The sequence below is a fragment of the Alternaria infectoria genome (assembly GCF_024043175.1).
Source record: "Alternaria infectoria strain BMP 0036 chromosome Unknown scaffold_3, whole genome shotgun sequence".
Classification (NCBI taxonomy): Eukaryota; Fungi; Ascomycota; class Dothideomycetes; order Pleosporales; family Pleosporaceae; genus Alternaria; species Alternaria infectoria.
Genome location: NW_026250692.1, coordinates 1,997,142 through 2,013,058, shown reverse-complemented (window position 1 = coordinate 2,013,058; position 15,917 = coordinate 1,997,142). Strand labels below are relative to the sequence as shown.

The window sequence follows — 15,917 nt, the reverse complement described above, 5'->3', positions numbered from 1 at the left end:
CGTTTTCGAACGCTTGCGTGGAACGCGGTCGGGCGCAGGCTAGCAAGCCCTATGAACGGTAGGGCACCACACGTCATCCGTAGCCTGCCGCATCGTACCCAGCAAGATCACCGTCTTACTGCCAGCTGCCCATCTTTCCAAACCCAACGCTCTAACCAAAAAGATCTACAGGCCCTGTTACACAGATGCTCAGTATGGTACCTTGATTGAAAACACTGGATGAACATTCTTCAACCCACAATCAATTGGCTGCAGCACGCGTTCTGCTGAACACCATGTCTGCAGCACACGACTTCCGTCATAACCAGCATCTTCCACCGAGCCCACCTCCCTCACCCCCAGTTACACGACGGAGACACAAGAAGAAGAAATCAGATCCATTTGAAGAACTCGCAACCACACCAATACCCTCGCTGCCATCTTCCCCAGCAAACGAGCTGAACGACGACCAAGAATCGCTTTTGACACGAGTAAGCCAATCCCAACGACGAACCTATTATTTCCTTCCTAACAAATCTCAAAGATTATCTTGACACCAGTACTATTCATATCCTTCCTCCTCTCCCTCTTCCTCGTCAACTACCGCAATCGCGCCCGCCGCACCGAAGCCCACTCACCCGGCTTCTCTCTCCTCACCTACCTCGCTCCATCCAGCTGGCTCGATCCAGAACCCTACCAAGACCCCGATGATTCAACATGGGGCCGAAGAGGAACCATCGGACACGTAGAGCCTCATGACGCTATAGGGCCGCGGCCAGACGAGCAAGGCGAGGAGAAGCCCAAGCAGAGCAAAAAGAAAAAGTCATGGCATCTGAATAGGAAGATTAGAAAAATGGCCAAGTTGGAGATTGGCGACGCGCTTGAGATGCGGGGGCGCATGATTGTGGTTATGCTTGTAGTGTTGGGATTGATGTGCGGTATGTTGTGGATGGGTGTCAAGTGGGCTGTTGTCTCGGTATCGGATATGATGTCTGGCGCGAAAGCGTGATTAATAGAACGGGATCATCGTTTTTGAATAATAATACGCATGATACACAAAGCATAAGAGATTTTTATTCTATGTCTTGAATTGTCTAAATCTGGGCTCTTGCTCCGGAATGCCCTAAGAACTATGGCAAATTGCGGGAACGCCGATAGAGGCCGTCAAGGGGTCGTTCCATCATTAAGATACAGTCGTGAGCGCATTAGTCGTAAATGAAGAAAGAAGTAACGCCAATGCATAAACACAGACAATGTACAGTCGTCTACAAAGAAGGGTATCGCAGCCTTTTCGACGCCCAGCATAACTTGAGAACCACCTGGCCATGTGCTCGAGGAAGAGATCAACCGAATACTAGGGAATAAAGAAGGAAGTAAGAAATGCAACTCTGGGTACTAATGCCTCAGAGTGAAGAGGCGCGCGACAAGCCGATCGAAGAAGTACCCCATGTCGGCATCTTGTCTCCTCTCTTTAGCTTTCTTGATCAGGTAGCTAGATGTATCCTCTCTCTTGATAGCCTCGCGCAGGCTTTGGATAAACACATCTTCGGGTGTGTCCGTCTGATGCGACTGCATTGACTCGCCCTCCCAGTCCGGCCTGAATCTAGCGTGGCAGCCAGAGAAGCATGCGATGTAGAACTCGAGTAACTCTTTCACACCGTGATCATCGACCTCTACGTTATCTTCAGTAATAGAGGAGCGAGAGGTGTCGTAGTGGGTGTGATACGGCAGCTTCGCGGCGTGGTAGTGGATAGATTCTACTGTCATCATGACAGTAATGAGAACAGCTAGGGCGATAGGCCAATCATCGCAGTTCTTGTTCAAGAAAAGTTGCTCCAGTGATGTGAGTACATCCTTCATCAAGCTGAGAGCAAGACCAGGCATGATCGCACCGAACTGCGAGCGGATGAAGCATGGTGTGGGAGTAAGGTCTCGGGGTATGTTCATCGTACTGCGGATGACTTGTTCCAACATGGGGCTCTCAGAGCGTGATGGAAGTGTTATGTCGCCGCCAATGTGGACAAGTACAAGCAGCTTGAGTGCTTGGTGGAGTATGCGGTAGTGAGAAGATTTCGTTGAGAGGGATCGCGAGAAGACGTAGATGTCGCGCAGGATTCGGAGCGGCGAACAGTATAATGGGAAAGCGCGGAAGTGGTGAGCTACTAGTAGCGACAAGTGGGAGTCGAGGGTTTGCGTTAGTTGGAATTGCGCATCAGTTGTTAGTACAGCTGGTAGGACGGCATGCTCGTGTGGTGAACCGGTATAAGGCTGTGGCGGCCATGAGTAGATGATATGTTCGTGAACCAGAGGAGCGTCGTCGTTGAGCTGCACAGGGTGTACTGAAACAGGAAATGATGGACCAAAGCCGAAGTTCAGCGGAATGGTGTAGGTGACCTCTTTTGAGATTTGGAATTGGCCTGCCGGAACGAACGACTCTAAGGGTCGTGCGGTTGGATGCCACCCGAGACGGTCAGAAAGGAATGCCGCAGACAGATCGATGAGCGTATGATCCCGACACGGGTGGTTGACAAGATCACCTTTGTAGTGATCAAGACAGGCTCTGCACGGAGTACCAGGGTCGCACTTTTCTTTGCGCCGTTGACAGTTGGAGCAAGCGCCAATAATGCGCATCAATGCTGCGTGCTGGCGCTGCTCAGCAGTGAGAGCCCTCTTTCTTCCTTTTAGCGCTCTTCCTGACATACCCTCTGTGCTAGTTGGGGCTAGACGATTGGTCAATGGATTGGGTTGGTAGGATACCCACCCGTAGGCGTCGGACGTAGGAGATGGAGTAGAGGCTTTGCGGCGAGAGAGCGAAGCGCTTCTGGACAGCGCAACACTGCGAGGGTAGCGTGAAGTGCCTGGTGATACCGAGAGCATGGGAGGAGCTCTTCGTGCTGATACAGACGCTGTAGCTCGATTGTTGACGCTCTGTCCACGTGCATTATCCGGGATGGCGATGGCTCTGCTACGGCTGTGTAGATCATACTCGCCATCTGATTGCCGATAGGATGGAAGCATCGAACTATAGCTCTGTGAGAAAGATTGAGGGATTGGGATAGGTTCGGCTTCTGATCTGCCTCCGTCGTCTTCTGCAATAGGTTCGATGATCCGTGGCTGCTCTGCCCATGTACCAACATTCGAAAACAGCCGGGAGTGTCTCATATCCAGGCCACTAAAGGAATGGGATGAGTCCGCAACATGAGGATTGAATACTGTTTCAGCCGTGCTCTCGAAGGACCCTGCCGACGAAGTGAAGGATTCTGGAATACGCTCATATCGTGTGTCCAGAATGGGTGAATCGCTGATGGTTCCTAGCGGCGACAGGAGACTGTTGTCGCAGGCACCAAACGATCCGAAGTACTGGCTATCCGCTTGTACGACGAGCGGAGAAGTGGATATCGTGTCAAAGGACAGAGAGGTGCCATGCACTTGTTCAAATGAAGACTGCCCATCTAGGATCGATGGTGGGGCCGAAACAGTATACTCGAGCGAAGGCGGTTCGTCGGCGATTGAGGGCGGTGCTGAAACCAGATACGCAGGCTCAGAGGTATAGCTTTCCGATAGTTGGTGGCCTGCAACGTAGCTGCGCTCTTGAGTGCCCGTGTAGTTGGTCTCCCCTTGGAAGAAAGGGTCGTACAATTCGTCGTCCCAGGCAACAAGATCCTGCCAGCTTTCGTTCGGTGAACCCACGTACGGGATATGAGACATGCTTTGAGTCGGCGGTATCGCGCGTTAGGCTGAAGGGTAAAGTGCAAGCGAGAATGGATGAAGGCCGTAAGGATCACCCCTTCGCTGAGGGTCTCATGCGGTTAGCGAAGAGAGATGGAAGCGCAGACAAGACTGAATGTCAGAATGTTGCGTTGTAGGGTGGTGTCTGCGTAACATCAATCGATGCCTCTAGGCTGAAAGGTGGCCAAAGTTATATTCCACGCGCAAGCTGGGGCAACATTGGGGTGCTGCGGCTGACTGCGCGGACTTGACTGCCTTGCATCAAAGGCCACCAGGGCAATTGACGAGTAGTCGTCAACGGGCTTATCACGTTGTTGCTGCTTATTAGTCAATGACTAGAACTTGTCTGTGAGCGGCCGCAGGCGGTTGGTGCTGGAAACTTTGCGTTGATGGTATGATGTCTTAGGGCTGGTCGGCAGTGCCATCTGACCATGCGCGGGCCTGCAGCATGGTGGCCGGTCAACTCGATCTGTGATAGCCCTGTCACCGTGCTTTGCCGGGAACGTCTCCCCGCTGTATACCATGAAATGGAGCTCGAATCAGAGCTTGCAACGTGAGCACCCTGCGACGTAGTGCCAGCATGTCGGCTTTACCCATTTGCGCGAATTTGGTAGACCATGTCTAAAGAGGCAGGCTTCTGGAAAAGCTCCGCCCCATCGTGGCTGTGGACGATGGGACTAGTTGATAAACCCCGGCCGTGCGTATGCCTCTCTGTGTACAAGGGCGTTATTACGCATTCTTTCTCTTCGACGTTTCAACGAGGTGGTGGGTGCTACGTCTGTTAGACACCGCGATGGGGGTTTCAGAAGGATGATTGCCTGTAGCTACCCAAATGGTGTGCAGGCGCCTGGGCAGGCTGAGGGTAAAGCCTACGTTTGCCGAGCTGAAGCAACACCTTGACCCTTTTGGGGAGACGTCAGTTGCAACTCTCGCGCGACGGCAAGATTGCCGCGCGGGATGGGAACACCTCGGTTCAGAGGTAGCGTTCTTTAACGCCCTCTCCAGACTGTCGTGAACAGACATGCCAGGGTCAAGCGATTATCTAGCCCTTCTAAGTAAACGACATTTCGAATGGACGCGCTATGTATTGCCAAGCGAGAAGCAGCCTGACGTGTTGCCTTGTATGCGGGTCTCTCACGGCATGCGACCATCAGCGAGCCGTTAGAGGAACTGCGCCTTACGCTGTCCCTGCGCTAGATGCTGCAGTAGTTTGTACTTGTATGCATGCACTCCACTCACACAGATGTGTAGCTAGCGAGCCTCACTCTTCTCTCGTATTTGCGGCTCTGCGCAATCACTTCCCCTTCTGCTCGAGCACGTCGCTGACGTAGACTGTCCTCAAGACCATCGATTGCGCAAAGATAACTCAATACTCAACGCGTCTAAGGCGATCCGACCAGAGCCAGTCACTGCGAGAGCTTGTCATCAAAGAACGAATGTGGGGCGCGGACTTATAGTAATGTTTGCATAATTCATACTGAAGGACCCAACGCCGAGAGGACGGAGTGGGTCCAGCCCAAGGGAATATTAGGGCAGGCGATTTGGCCAAAAGATACCAAAGCAAGCAATACAAACAGATGACGGCCGTAAGAATACGTATATGCGAACAGTAAGACATACGAATGTAGAAAGTACAACAGGAGAAACCAAGTTCAGAACAAGACATGTACAAGTACATGTATACCGAGCCCACCCGAAACAACCGTTGACTTGACGTCGGGTATCATCTAAAAGGAAGAAATATGTGAAGCAGACTGGTATCGTACAGAGCCGATCGCCAGGCTACTCCGAACCTCGACGAGGCTCTTTTCCCCCCAATTGTTGTCAGACATCGATCATGTCATCGGATCCCTGACTGGGTGTCGGATCAGAACAGGACCACGCGCGCATGCGGATGATGATGTCCAGATCCGGATCCCCGTCTAGTCAGGAAGCCTCGGCGGGAGCGAAGAACAAGACGATCTCGCCTCTGTCGTTCCTTCTGAGGCGCAGATCCTTCCAGAGCTCTTTCTCCTCTTCCGCCTTGGAGGGCGCACGATCGCGCTGCTCGGAGCGCTCGCGGTGGTATCGTTTCAGAGCCTTGTTGACACTCATGCCGCGCTCAGAGTCTGGTCCCTTGGTAATGAAGGACATGAAAAGCCCCGCGCGCGCATCGAAGTCTGCCGAGGCGTGTGCGACGTCTCCACTAGGGCGCACAATGAGCTGGCCTTGGCCGTTTGGCTCCGGGGAGTTTGTTTCCGAACGGTGGTACTCAATAGCCTTCATGGGCTTGCGCTCTCGCGGTGCTGGCGACACCGAGGACGAGTATTGGCGGCGGCGGATGCGACGAACCTCTGTGGTAGAATCCTCCCGCTTCTTCTTTGGCCTGATCTTCACAAGAGCAGTGTTGGCCTTGCGCTCCTTACGTTCCTTATTCTCCTTCCGGTCACGATCGCGGCCTCTGTCCTTCTCCTTCTCCTTTTCCTTCTTCTCTGCTTGCTCACGTGCCTTGATGTCAGCCTTGCGCTGCTTTGCTTGTTCTGCCTCGTACTCTCGCTGCGCGCGCATAAGGGCCTTGGAGTTGCCCTGCTTGACGCGTTTCATCGGGCTCAAAGGCGAGTTGACGTAGTCACCTGAGTCATCTGGCGAAGGTGGGAATTCAGGGCGGGCAAGGAGTCTGTTCAGTCCTCCAGTAAGACCAGAGTGGAGCATCGCGGGGGCATCGGCCATTGTAGTATCCCTTTCCTCTTGGGCGCGGATCGCCGACATGTCAAGTTCGCTGGGCGAATTGCGCTTGCGCTTGCGATCGGTCTTCTTCGACGTTGTCTCCACATCGGTATCGCCAGACTTTGTCCTGTTGTGCTTCGACTTGGGAGCAGGCGTGGCATACGAGTCGTAACGCTCACGGGAAGGGCGAACTTGCTCAGTCCCGTACGAGAATCCGTTCTGTGCGAAGGACTCGTCGTCGTCGGCTACCTGGAATTTCATAACGTCTGCGATTGCGGGCATGTACTGCTCGTCGTATGCGGGCGGCTGACTGTCTTCCAGCATGCGCGCTTCATCGATGTGCGTCGTTCTCGGAACATTGGGCGTCGAGGAGGGGTCCAGGAAATCGAAGACATTGGGCGCTTCAATCGCGGCCTGCTCATGATAGCCTAGCGAATGCGCCGCTGGCGGAGGAGTGGGTGCGCGAGGCGGGGCATCCACGACTGCGACGGCGTTGCCATCGTCGCGCGCGTCTTCGACGTATGCGTTGTGGGGCGTGAGTGCTTGCGAGTTGTCGTGGTAGGCGCTGTCCCGCTTCTGCTGCGGGCCCTTCTTCTTCTCTTTGTAGAGTTTGCCCTGGTACTTCTGGTCTTCGGTTATGCAGGCCTGTTTCGCGTCTGTCAGCCACTTTGAACAGTGAAAAATCGGACACGGCGCAATGCGCAGTGCTGGCGCAAGTCGTGCAGCAATTGATAGGCGTTGTTTCGAGGCCAGCAGATCGTCATATAGGGCAGGAGAAGCATATGCGTACCGTGTGGGACTTGTAAGAAGTTCCCGGGAAGTGCACCATGCAGTCGAGGCAGGTAAAGGACGCGCCATAGCATTGGTTGCGGTGGCCGTCGAGCTTCTTCTTTGTGAGGACGTCTCCACAGTTCTAAGCCGTCACAGTCAGCATACGATGCATGGCTACGGCAGGGGCGCATGGTGGGGGAGAGGTAAACATGGGACATGGGGCTCAAGTACCTCGCAGGAGAACGACACCATGGTGGGAATGTGGTTTCGATGGGCAAGGAGCGGTGAACAGCTGGCAGACGGTCAATGGAGGAGAGGATGGAAGAGTCGGTGTGGGGAGGGGGCGCCGCGTCGTTATCACCCCTCGCTGGCCCAGGGAAGGTTTCAGTTGTTTGGGATACAACAAAAGTCGGTATAGCGCTAAGTTGCTTTGGGAACAGGCCCCTGTGACAGTGCGCGCCTCGCGACTCTCCCGAAATACATCAACTGACCGCGCATCGCAGCTGCAGCCCGTTAGCGCCTGCGAATCGCTGCACTTGAGCCACGCGCCCGCCGAACTGGTGGGCTTGGTGGGCTGCCCAGCGCCCTCTCCCAATGGCTCGCCGACCTGGAGCATCGACGTGCCATGACGCACTCGTATCACACACGGTCCAGAGGGGCACAGTGTCGCAGGTAGAGTGCGATGCTTCGTTCTACCATCCTTCTATCATGCTTGATAAGACCATCTTGGTGGCTCTCCTCGCGACAGGGCTGTTCCTGTCCGAAGGCTGATCTCTTGAACATTCATTCGCTAGGGCATTGCTAGGGCAATTTCGAGTCCGGTTTACATCCCACCACCACAAAGCCACTGCGAGACACTGCCGTGTGAAACCCCGCCGACGAACTCTGCGATCTGCCGGGAAGGCCGGAGCTGCTCCGTCGATATCTTTCAGCTATCGTCTTGACTATTGGCTTACTGGCTCCCTCCCAGGTCGCGAGCAGCCATTTGCGGCGTAGCAGGTACCCGCAAATAATGCTATCGTGACCAAGATGCTACCCGTCTGCGCAGCGCAATGTCTCGGGCATTGCGCATCAAGTCCGCTGCGCCATCCAACCCCAACCTGCATGCAAACACGTCCTGCATGTTTCAACATGGGGCTTTTGCGGTCGTAAAGGACACATTGTCAAGTGTATCTTTCAAGGCGATGCGCTTGCCTGCTGATCTCTCTGCCACTCTAGCGCTTTATCATCCGGGGTCTTATGCAGCTGTGTCTTTGTTCGATGTCGGATCGTCGTCTCCACACTGGACGTTGGTATGCGCGGTCAGTACATGTCTCACATGTGGTTCGTACAGGGACACTACTTACACCGCAATCATACGCGTCGCCTATGTCTTCGCAGTTGAACTCCGGCTTCCCCAGCCGCTTGTTGACGATGTTGTGTACGTAGCAACCCCACATGGCAGCCGCTGTCCGTGACGAGACCTGGGGAGGATACTTGGCGAGTACTTGTCCGAAGTGCTCTGCGCATTCTCCGCTGAAATCCCAGTCAGCGCGTGACCTCTATACATTTAACGCCGAATAGTGTAAGACATACCAGGGGTATAGGCGTTGGAATAGGTGTACATATGACCGCAGCGCCTCTTGCTCCTCGTCGGTAGGGCTTTCGGGGAAACGAGCGAAGGTTGTGTGTAGGACTTTCCACGCGGCGCGACCGAGTTCTGCCCTGCATTTGCTTGTCAGCCTGCCTCGTGTGATCTGTGTGGTGCCCGCGCAGGCCGTGATGCACGTACTTCGCCGTCGCATTCTCTAGTTTTGGCGCGATGGCATGTCCTGTGAGCACAGCTTCACTGGTACGGCCTAGTTTCTTCTCGGTCGCTGGCGATGCTAGGTGTGCTGGTGTCACCTTGTAGGGCCCTACTAGAATGAATGAACAGAGGGCGAACACGACCAGGGCAAAGACGACAAATCTAGCCCGGAGGCCAGTAATGCGGATCATTATAGAATAGGTATACTAGTGGTCTGAGACGAGAAAGAGAGGTGTTAGGGCGGTAAGAAGCGTTCCATGGTTCACTGTAGAATGTGAAAGGCTGCCATCCATGGCCACGCACGCGATGCCTCAGATAACGCCAAGCATTGGGGCTTCGCAGCATCACGCCCGAGTGGTCCCACCACGCGCGGGTAATCTGCAGGTACGTCTGCGCGATCGAAGCTAGTTCGCATTGGAACAACATCGTCAGGGCTCTCCGCGATGGGAAATCTACAATTTGCGGGCGGGTGGGCTTTTGATATATTGCGACGGCTGCCGAGGGATATTACCGGGCTACGTCATCCGATATCGCAGTAGGGCTGAGCTTACTGAGCCTCCGAAAGCGTTCAAAACTTTGGAATCGCCAATTGACTGACCTGCATATTGACTCGCACTTCAGCACACGACACCCTAAAGCACTCAAATAAATCAACCATGTCAGACTTTCCTCCTCCACCAGTCGACACCATTGGTATGTCAATTGCTAACCCGGTCGCCGGGACGTTCCACACACCGCAAAGACCCGCGCTAATTCAGTCGCAGACTGGAGCAACGTAGGCTTCAAGATTCGGGAAGGTAAGGCTTACCCTGTCATGAATGACTTCGGTGCGCGGCTGCGTTCAAGTATGGACGAGGAGGCAGAGTCTAATTCTGCTGCGTACTCTCAGCCCCACCATACAGTCATCTATAAAAAAAAAGCATCTGAACATCTCCTAACTTTGCAAAGTTGCTGGCCATGTTGAATCACACTACTCTAAGGAGACCGGAAAATGGACCCCTCCAGTCTTCGTCGAAGATCCATTCCTACGAATCCACGGTATGGCGCCGGGCCTGAATTACGGAATGCAGTGCTACGAGGGCATGAAGGCTTTCCGTGCACCAAACAACACTCTCAACATCTTCAGGCCCAACAAAAACGCCGAGAGGATGCAGCACTCAGCGTCTTTCATTTCTATTCCTGAGGTTCCAACAGACCATTTCCTCGCCTGCTGCAGTATGGCCGTGGGAATGAACGCGGCGTACGTACCGCCACATGAAACAGGCGCCGCAATGTACATCCGACCACTGCTTTTTGGTAGTTCGGCGCAACTGGGCCTGAATCCACCCCAGGAGTACACCTTTGTAGTCTACTGTATCCCAACTGGTGTTTACCATGGCTCAAACCCAGTAGATGCGGTTATACTTGAGGACTTTGACCGCGCCGCGCCAGAGGGCACTGGATCGGCAAAGGTCGGCGGCAACTATGCTCCAGTATTACGGCATAGTGAGAAGGCGTACAAGGCAGGCTATGGCATTACTCTGCATTTGGACAGCAAGACTAGGAGCGTTGTTGATGAGTTCTCGACATCTGCCTTCATTGGCGTAAAGAAGGACGGCGACAAGGTCAAACTCGTCGCATCCAACAGCAAGAACGTCATCCAGAGTGTCACAGGAGACAGTGTTCTCAGGATCGCAGAATCCTTTGGCTGGGAAGCTGAGTCTCGAGAGGTACTACAAACGTTCTGTCAATGGGTACGGTGAGCTAACAATTTCAGATCGCCTATGACGAACTCAAGTCCTTCGATGAGGTCCTTGCTGCTGGAACCGCGGCGGCTCTTGTGCCTATCAAATCCATCACCCTGCCTTCCAAGAACGACAAGTTCACATACGCAGAGGCACAGCAAGAACCAGGCCCAGCATGCAAGAAGCTTCTCTCGACCTTGAAGGGTATTCAACAAGGAAAGATCGAGGACAAGCAGAGCTGGCTGTTCAAGGTAGAGAGGCCAGAGCAGTTCGGAAAGCAAGATCAGGCAAATGGTGCCAAGATAGTTGGACAACTGCCTTAGAAAGGTGTGTCAACCAAGGTTCAAGCGTGTACCATGTAAAAATCGCAAAAGTCTGAATGATTGCCACCATGGTTATAACCCGCCCCAGATTGACCTTTTAAATCTACATGAAGGAATTGTGAACAGTGTGAGACTGAACAAAACAAACGTGGATTACATCTCCGCTTTTGCTTTGTCCTATACTTAGACGTGACTGTTACAACTCAAACACCCGACAGCAAGACCACGTGCTTGAAACGAAGAAGACGATCATAACACCGGAAACGCGGAGCTTGCAACGGCAGTATCTCGCATTAAAGGTGGTGGTGCCCCAGGAGTATAAGTGCCGAGGCGGCCAGAACTATTTCCTCGACACCCCCACGCAGTCTAGCCCCATACGCATACGTCATCCCTGCTTTTCACCCGCAGAACCCACCTGCATCTGCATCATTCGAGCGCGCGTCTACCCAGCAGTGCAACGAGACAGACACCCGACATCCCTACCCTTCCGCATACCCACGAGGCCCGCATCCTCGATTAGTCCTTCGACAGTTACCGCCTCGCACAGAATAACTGGCACGCCGGTGCCACACGATCCATCCATAGAGTCACATCGCAACCGGGTGCAACATGCCTGGATCGTTTTCGAGGATTCGCGACAAGGCGAGGCGCCACTTGGGTGATCCTAGTCCGGATGAGGCCTATCTTTCTTGTGAGTCTGCATCGAGAGAGTGCAAGAGGGCGAACACTGACTGAGAGTAGATCACGATGTGAGGGGTGTGTACGCGTCGCCTATTCCTTGACTTGCGCTTCCATGCGCTTTTGACTAATCAACGACCATACTGACGACTACAGTGACGCGAGCCGACTTGGACAGTATCAAGTCTAATGACTGGCTTACGGACAATGTGCGCATACCACTTCCTCCCAATCCACCACAGTCATGACTAACGCATCAACAGGCAATCGCTTTCTGGCAAGAATACCTCGAGCGCGAAGAGCTCAACGCCTTCCCCAAAGCCTCCATCGTCCTCCTCCGTCCCTCCATGTCCTACATGCTCATGCAAAGCGCCGAGCCCCTCTCCCTCAAAGAAGTCCTCCCCAACTTCAGCCACACGACCCACGTCTTCCTGCCGATAAATGACAACACCGACGTCACACAAGCCGAAGGCGGCTCGCATTGGTCCCTCCTCCTCGTTTCCATTATCGACGGCGTGTCCTTCCACTACGACTCCATGACCCAGTCCAACGAGCGGGAAGCGCGGAGTACGACTATGAAGCTGGAACAACTGTTGGGCAAACGACTGCGGTTTATCCCTATGAATGATAGTCCGCAGCAAGAGAACGGCAGCGACTGCGGCGTCTTCGTTTGTGTGCTCATGCGGCATTTACTGCTTAAGAGGCTGCTTCGGGCCGATGCGAGCAAGAAGGTTAGCATGAGCATGCGGGATGCACACATCAACGCGAAGGATGGACGGAGAACTATGCTCAAAGTCATCGAGGAGAGGAGAGACGAGGGCAAGCGGAGACGCTCGTAAGTCTCTCATACTTGAGGACTACAGAGGAGAAGCTAACATTTGTGCAGAGGAAGCCACTCGCCGTTTAGGAACCCCTCCGCCCACTCCAAGAGCCCGCCACGTATAGGCGACGAACAGTCACAGGAGCGTTAGTACCCGCTGTGATTTGTATCGAAGGGATTTCTTGGCCGAGCCCTATGCGATGGAGATTAAGAACACGGACTCGTTCTCCTGTGGGAACGTAGCACTGCATACACCGCATCCCCGGTTATATATACGTGAGCGAGCGTAGGATACCCCTTACTCGGGAGACGGACTGAATGGGGTTATGAATTACGATTTACGTGTTTTATGTTTACGCAAATATACGAACTGCTGGCATCATCACTGGAGTTGATAGTATTAATGGAACACGCATCTTAACATCTCCATATCGCGAGTTTGGCTAGGAATATATGCGCATTCGAGCCTATGTGCATGTCTAGTCTACGACAGATATCACTAACCAACGTGATGGCGCCATTCATGCATGTACAAACGTATCCAGACGCTTGCTTCCAGATCCTAGACCCCATAAAACGATAGATGCGCGCTCTGCAAAATCCCACAAAGTGCTTTATCTGAATCAACACGTCTAAGTCGTCTTGTCTTCTGCCTTGGTTTCCACCGGCTTAGCTTCGCCCTTGGGCACAAGATTACCGTTGTCGTCCCGCGGTATACGTTCCCAACCCGTCTTAAACCTCTTCTTGCTTGCGTCGAAGCGAGGCAACGGATGCGCTTCGGTATTCAGGACGATTTGATCGAGAGGGAGGAGGTCGTCGGGGGAGAAAAGGAGGTACATGTATTTGAGCGTCTCGGCCTGCATGATGTGTTAGCAAACCAGTCCAGTACCCCTAAGAGAGGTGAAGACGACGGGGAAAAGGAACTTACAAGCCAGAAACTCTCCATGTTGTCTCGCGACGGAGGAGGTACCTTCGTCACATCACCGATACTGGAGAACCCGCCATTGTCCTCTACAATAGTGTGCTTGACAAAAGCTTCAAACATGTCCCAGCCCCATTCGCGGTAGATGTCGTCGCCGGTTATGCGCCACATGTACAGGAGCGACTCTACAGTCTCTGGTCGCTGAAGATTATGCGTATCAGCTGGCTTGAGGTCGAAATCGCTCTTCCAGCCCTCGCTGTCGGGGACACTGGTGTCGAGCTCGGATTTGGACGCGAGGATCTCGGTGCGGTACATCTTGGGCGGGTCGTCGAGCTGGAAGTAGGCGATTTCAGGGGCGAGACCTGTGGCGGTCACTTTGTACATGCCCATGCATGTTTTTGTGAGTTCGCGGGCGAGGGTTATGTCTTCTTCTTGTGCTTTGCCCCAGGTGGGTAGTTTGCGTGCGTCAGCGAGGGGAATGCCGCCGGTTGCGGCGAGGGCGATGGTGCCAGGTAGGAAGCAGACGAGGTGGTCCATCTTGGGATGCAGTTTGCCTTCGATACCGCTTGGTCGCTCTGCTAGGACGGTGAAGTGGCTGTTCTTCGTGTATGTGAGGAGATGCTTCTTTGCGCCGTTGAGCGACTCGTTCCACATCTCTTGGTAGACTGGTTCCTGCTTCTGGGTTTGCAGGTACTGCTTGATAAGGTATTCGTAGTAGCTGTCTCCACGGCTGCCCCATCGGATCTCGCTTCCGCGGAAAGTGCCTTTGTCTGCGTAGATGAAGATGGGTAGGAGACCGTCTTTGGCGCCGTTGTCGTCCACGACTTTCATTACTTTCTCAGCCACGTCCCAGTAGTGTGCCTCACCGGTGAGGAACGCTAGGTATTTCATCTCGAGTTGGAGAGTGGTTGCTTCGGCTGTGGAGGACGCACCGCCGTCCGCGTGCGAGGCTTCGCCTTTAGCATCTCTGAGGATCACACTGGCCCACGGCACACCCGAAGGTGACTCGTACGCGCCCATGAGGCGATCAGCCAGGTCGGTGGCTTTCTCCAGAAAAAGGTCCTCCTCGTTCGAGTTCTCTGGTTTCAGGCCCGGAAGTGTCTCTTGCAAGTAGTGTGCAGACAGCAGACCACCAAGCATGCGTATGGTTGTCTCAAAGGTATTGACATCCTGCTTCTTGTCGTAATCGAGACTCGTCGAAATCCATTGCCGTGCGTGGGTGAGTTCTTTGGTGAGGTTCATGATCATGAGAGTATCGAGTGCGTCCACGATGATCCAGCCCAGACCGTTGGGCTCAGCCATGTATCGACCCTTCTTCGAAACGGGGTGGTACTCGTCATAACCCCAGCCATGCTCCTCGTACGCGTTCCAACTCAGTAGGAAGGCGTCTTTGACTGCTTGTCTCCGCTTCTCCCAGTCAACTTTGCTCTTCTTTCCGGCAGCACTTCCGCCTATATTTGACAACAAGCTCTTGCCCCTATCCTTCTCATCTTGTACTGTGCCCACATTTGTGCCACCGCTAGACCATCCGAACCAGTAGAACAGCCCCAGCACTACCAGTGCTATCAGCGACATGCCCCTCTTACTCCGCAGGAAGCCTTTCCTTCCCCTCGCACCACCGCCATATCCATAGCTTTTCCCCGAAGGCTTGTCCTTATACATTGGCAAGCCCTTTTCGTTCCCCGGTAGTTTGTTCCAAACATTATCTTCAAACTTTCGTTGCGCGCTCTCGAAATTGGGTACGTTGCGCGGGATGGCGAAGGACATGTCTGAGTCCTGGATCGCCTGTTTCGTGGCCTCGACTGCCTGCTTGGTCGATTCGACGGCTTGCGAGGCTTTCTTGTTGGCGGCGTTCTGGAGGACGGCGAAGGCGGAGGGTGTCTTGAATGCTGTTTTGCTGCGGAGGTTGAACGGGTCGCGTGTCGAGTTCATGAGGCGGCGCGACGCGTAGTGCTGATTAAACAATAGACCAGGCGGAGCGAGTGTATTTCACCCTTGCGAAGTCTGATAACTTGACATCTTGCTCCAGACTCCAGTCGACTTGGGAAGCAATGCTCAAAGCGCCCTCTGTCTGACTCGCCAGGTGTTCATTGCTCATCCCCGATGCAGATAGCTTGGCTAGACAGGGGTCCCGCATCTCAGGAAACTTCAGCCACAGCGGAGTTCAACGGGGAGGCTCCACCTTCAACCCTCAGCCTCGTTGCGACTCGCAAGCATCGCTCTTCCTTGTGCTACAGGTAGGACACGCGTACTCAGGCACAGGCACAGTGTAGCCTCCTTCCGCAACCCAAATATATCTCAGCACGATGAGGCATATCAACAGCAGCTGCGATGCGGCAATGTGTTTTTCAGAAGTACTCGAGCATTGTTCTTATGATCACCGCCCACCCTGCAGTACTGTATTTACGATTACCGCGTCTTGTCGTCATTGCTATCTACTCGTTACGTGATGGCGTTCTACACCAAGGATGAGATGCGC

General features: G+C 53.8%; 7 protein-coding genes across 7 annotated transcripts; 3 read left to right on the top strand and 4 right to left on the bottom strand.

Annotated features, from left to right (window-relative positions):
• Nucleotides 1-275: 275 nt before the first annotated feature.
• On the top strand, nucleotides 276-988 carry J4E92_002917 (uncharacterized protein; the record flags this gene model as incomplete). The annotated part of the gene is made up of 2 exons (XM_051494317.1): nucleotides 276-470; nucleotides 524-988. 2 exons carry the CDS (start codon nucleotides 276-278, stop codon nucleotides 986-988), a joined length of 660 nt encoding a protein of 219 aa, XP_051355996.1.
• Nucleotides 989-1,374: 386 nt separating this feature from the next.
• Nucleotides 1,375-3,687, bottom strand: J4E92_002916 (uncharacterized protein; the record flags this gene model as incomplete). Its single annotated transcript, XM_051494316.1, has 1 exon — nucleotides 1,375-3,687. The coding sequence occupies one exon, from the start codon at nucleotides 3,685-3,687 to the stop codon at nucleotides 1,375-1,377; it is 2,313 nt and encodes a 770-aa protein (XP_051355995.1).
• A 1,947-nt stretch (nucleotides 3,688-5,634) lies between these two features.
• Nucleotides 5,635-7,437, bottom strand: J4E92_002915 (uncharacterized protein; the record flags this gene model as incomplete). The annotated part of the gene is made up of 3 exons (XM_051494315.1): nucleotides 5,635-7,059; nucleotides 7,205-7,327; nucleotides 7,417-7,437. 3 exons carry the CDS (start codon nucleotides 7,435-7,437, stop codon nucleotides 5,635-5,637), a joined length of 1,569 nt encoding a protein of 522 aa, XP_051355994.1.
• A 985-nt stretch (nucleotides 7,438-8,422) lies between these two features.
• On the bottom strand, nucleotides 8,423-9,162 carry J4E92_002914 (uncharacterized protein; the record flags this gene model as incomplete). Its single annotated transcript, XM_051494314.1, has 4 exons — nucleotides 8,423-8,467; nucleotides 8,532-8,700; nucleotides 8,761-8,889; nucleotides 8,957-9,162. The coding sequence occupies 4 exons, from the start codon at nucleotides 9,160-9,162 to the stop codon at nucleotides 8,423-8,425; spliced, it is 549 nt and encodes a 182-aa protein (XP_051355993.1).
• Nucleotides 9,163-9,627: 465 nt separating this feature from the next.
• J4E92_002913 (uncharacterized protein) lies at nucleotides 9,628-11,018 on the top strand (the record flags this gene model as incomplete). Its single annotated transcript, XM_051494313.1, has 4 exons — nucleotides 9,628-9,664; nucleotides 9,736-9,768; nucleotides 9,920-10,680; nucleotides 10,728-11,018. The coding sequence occupies 4 exons, from the start codon at nucleotides 9,628-9,630 to the stop codon at nucleotides 11,016-11,018; spliced, it is 1,122 nt and encodes a 373-aa protein (XP_051355992.1).
• Nucleotides 11,019-11,627: 609 nt separating this feature from the next.
• J4E92_002912 (uncharacterized protein) lies at nucleotides 11,628-12,667 on the top strand (the record flags this gene model as incomplete). The annotated part of the gene is made up of 4 exons (XM_051494312.1): nucleotides 11,628-11,709; nucleotides 11,853-11,905; nucleotides 11,960-12,531; nucleotides 12,583-12,667. The coding sequence occupies 4 exons, from the start codon at nucleotides 11,628-11,630 to the stop codon at nucleotides 12,665-12,667; spliced, it is 792 nt and encodes a 263-aa protein (XP_051355991.1).
• Nucleotides 12,668-13,148: 481 nt separating this feature from the next.
• On the bottom strand, nucleotides 13,149-15,370 carry J4E92_002911 (uncharacterized protein; the record flags this gene model as incomplete). Its single annotated transcript, XM_051494311.1, has 2 exons — nucleotides 13,149-13,373; nucleotides 13,445-15,370. 2 exons carry the CDS (start codon nucleotides 15,368-15,370, stop codon nucleotides 13,149-13,151), a joined length of 2,151 nt encoding a protein of 716 aa, XP_051355990.1.
• Between the last annotated feature and the right edge of the window lie 547 nt (nucleotides 15,371-15,917).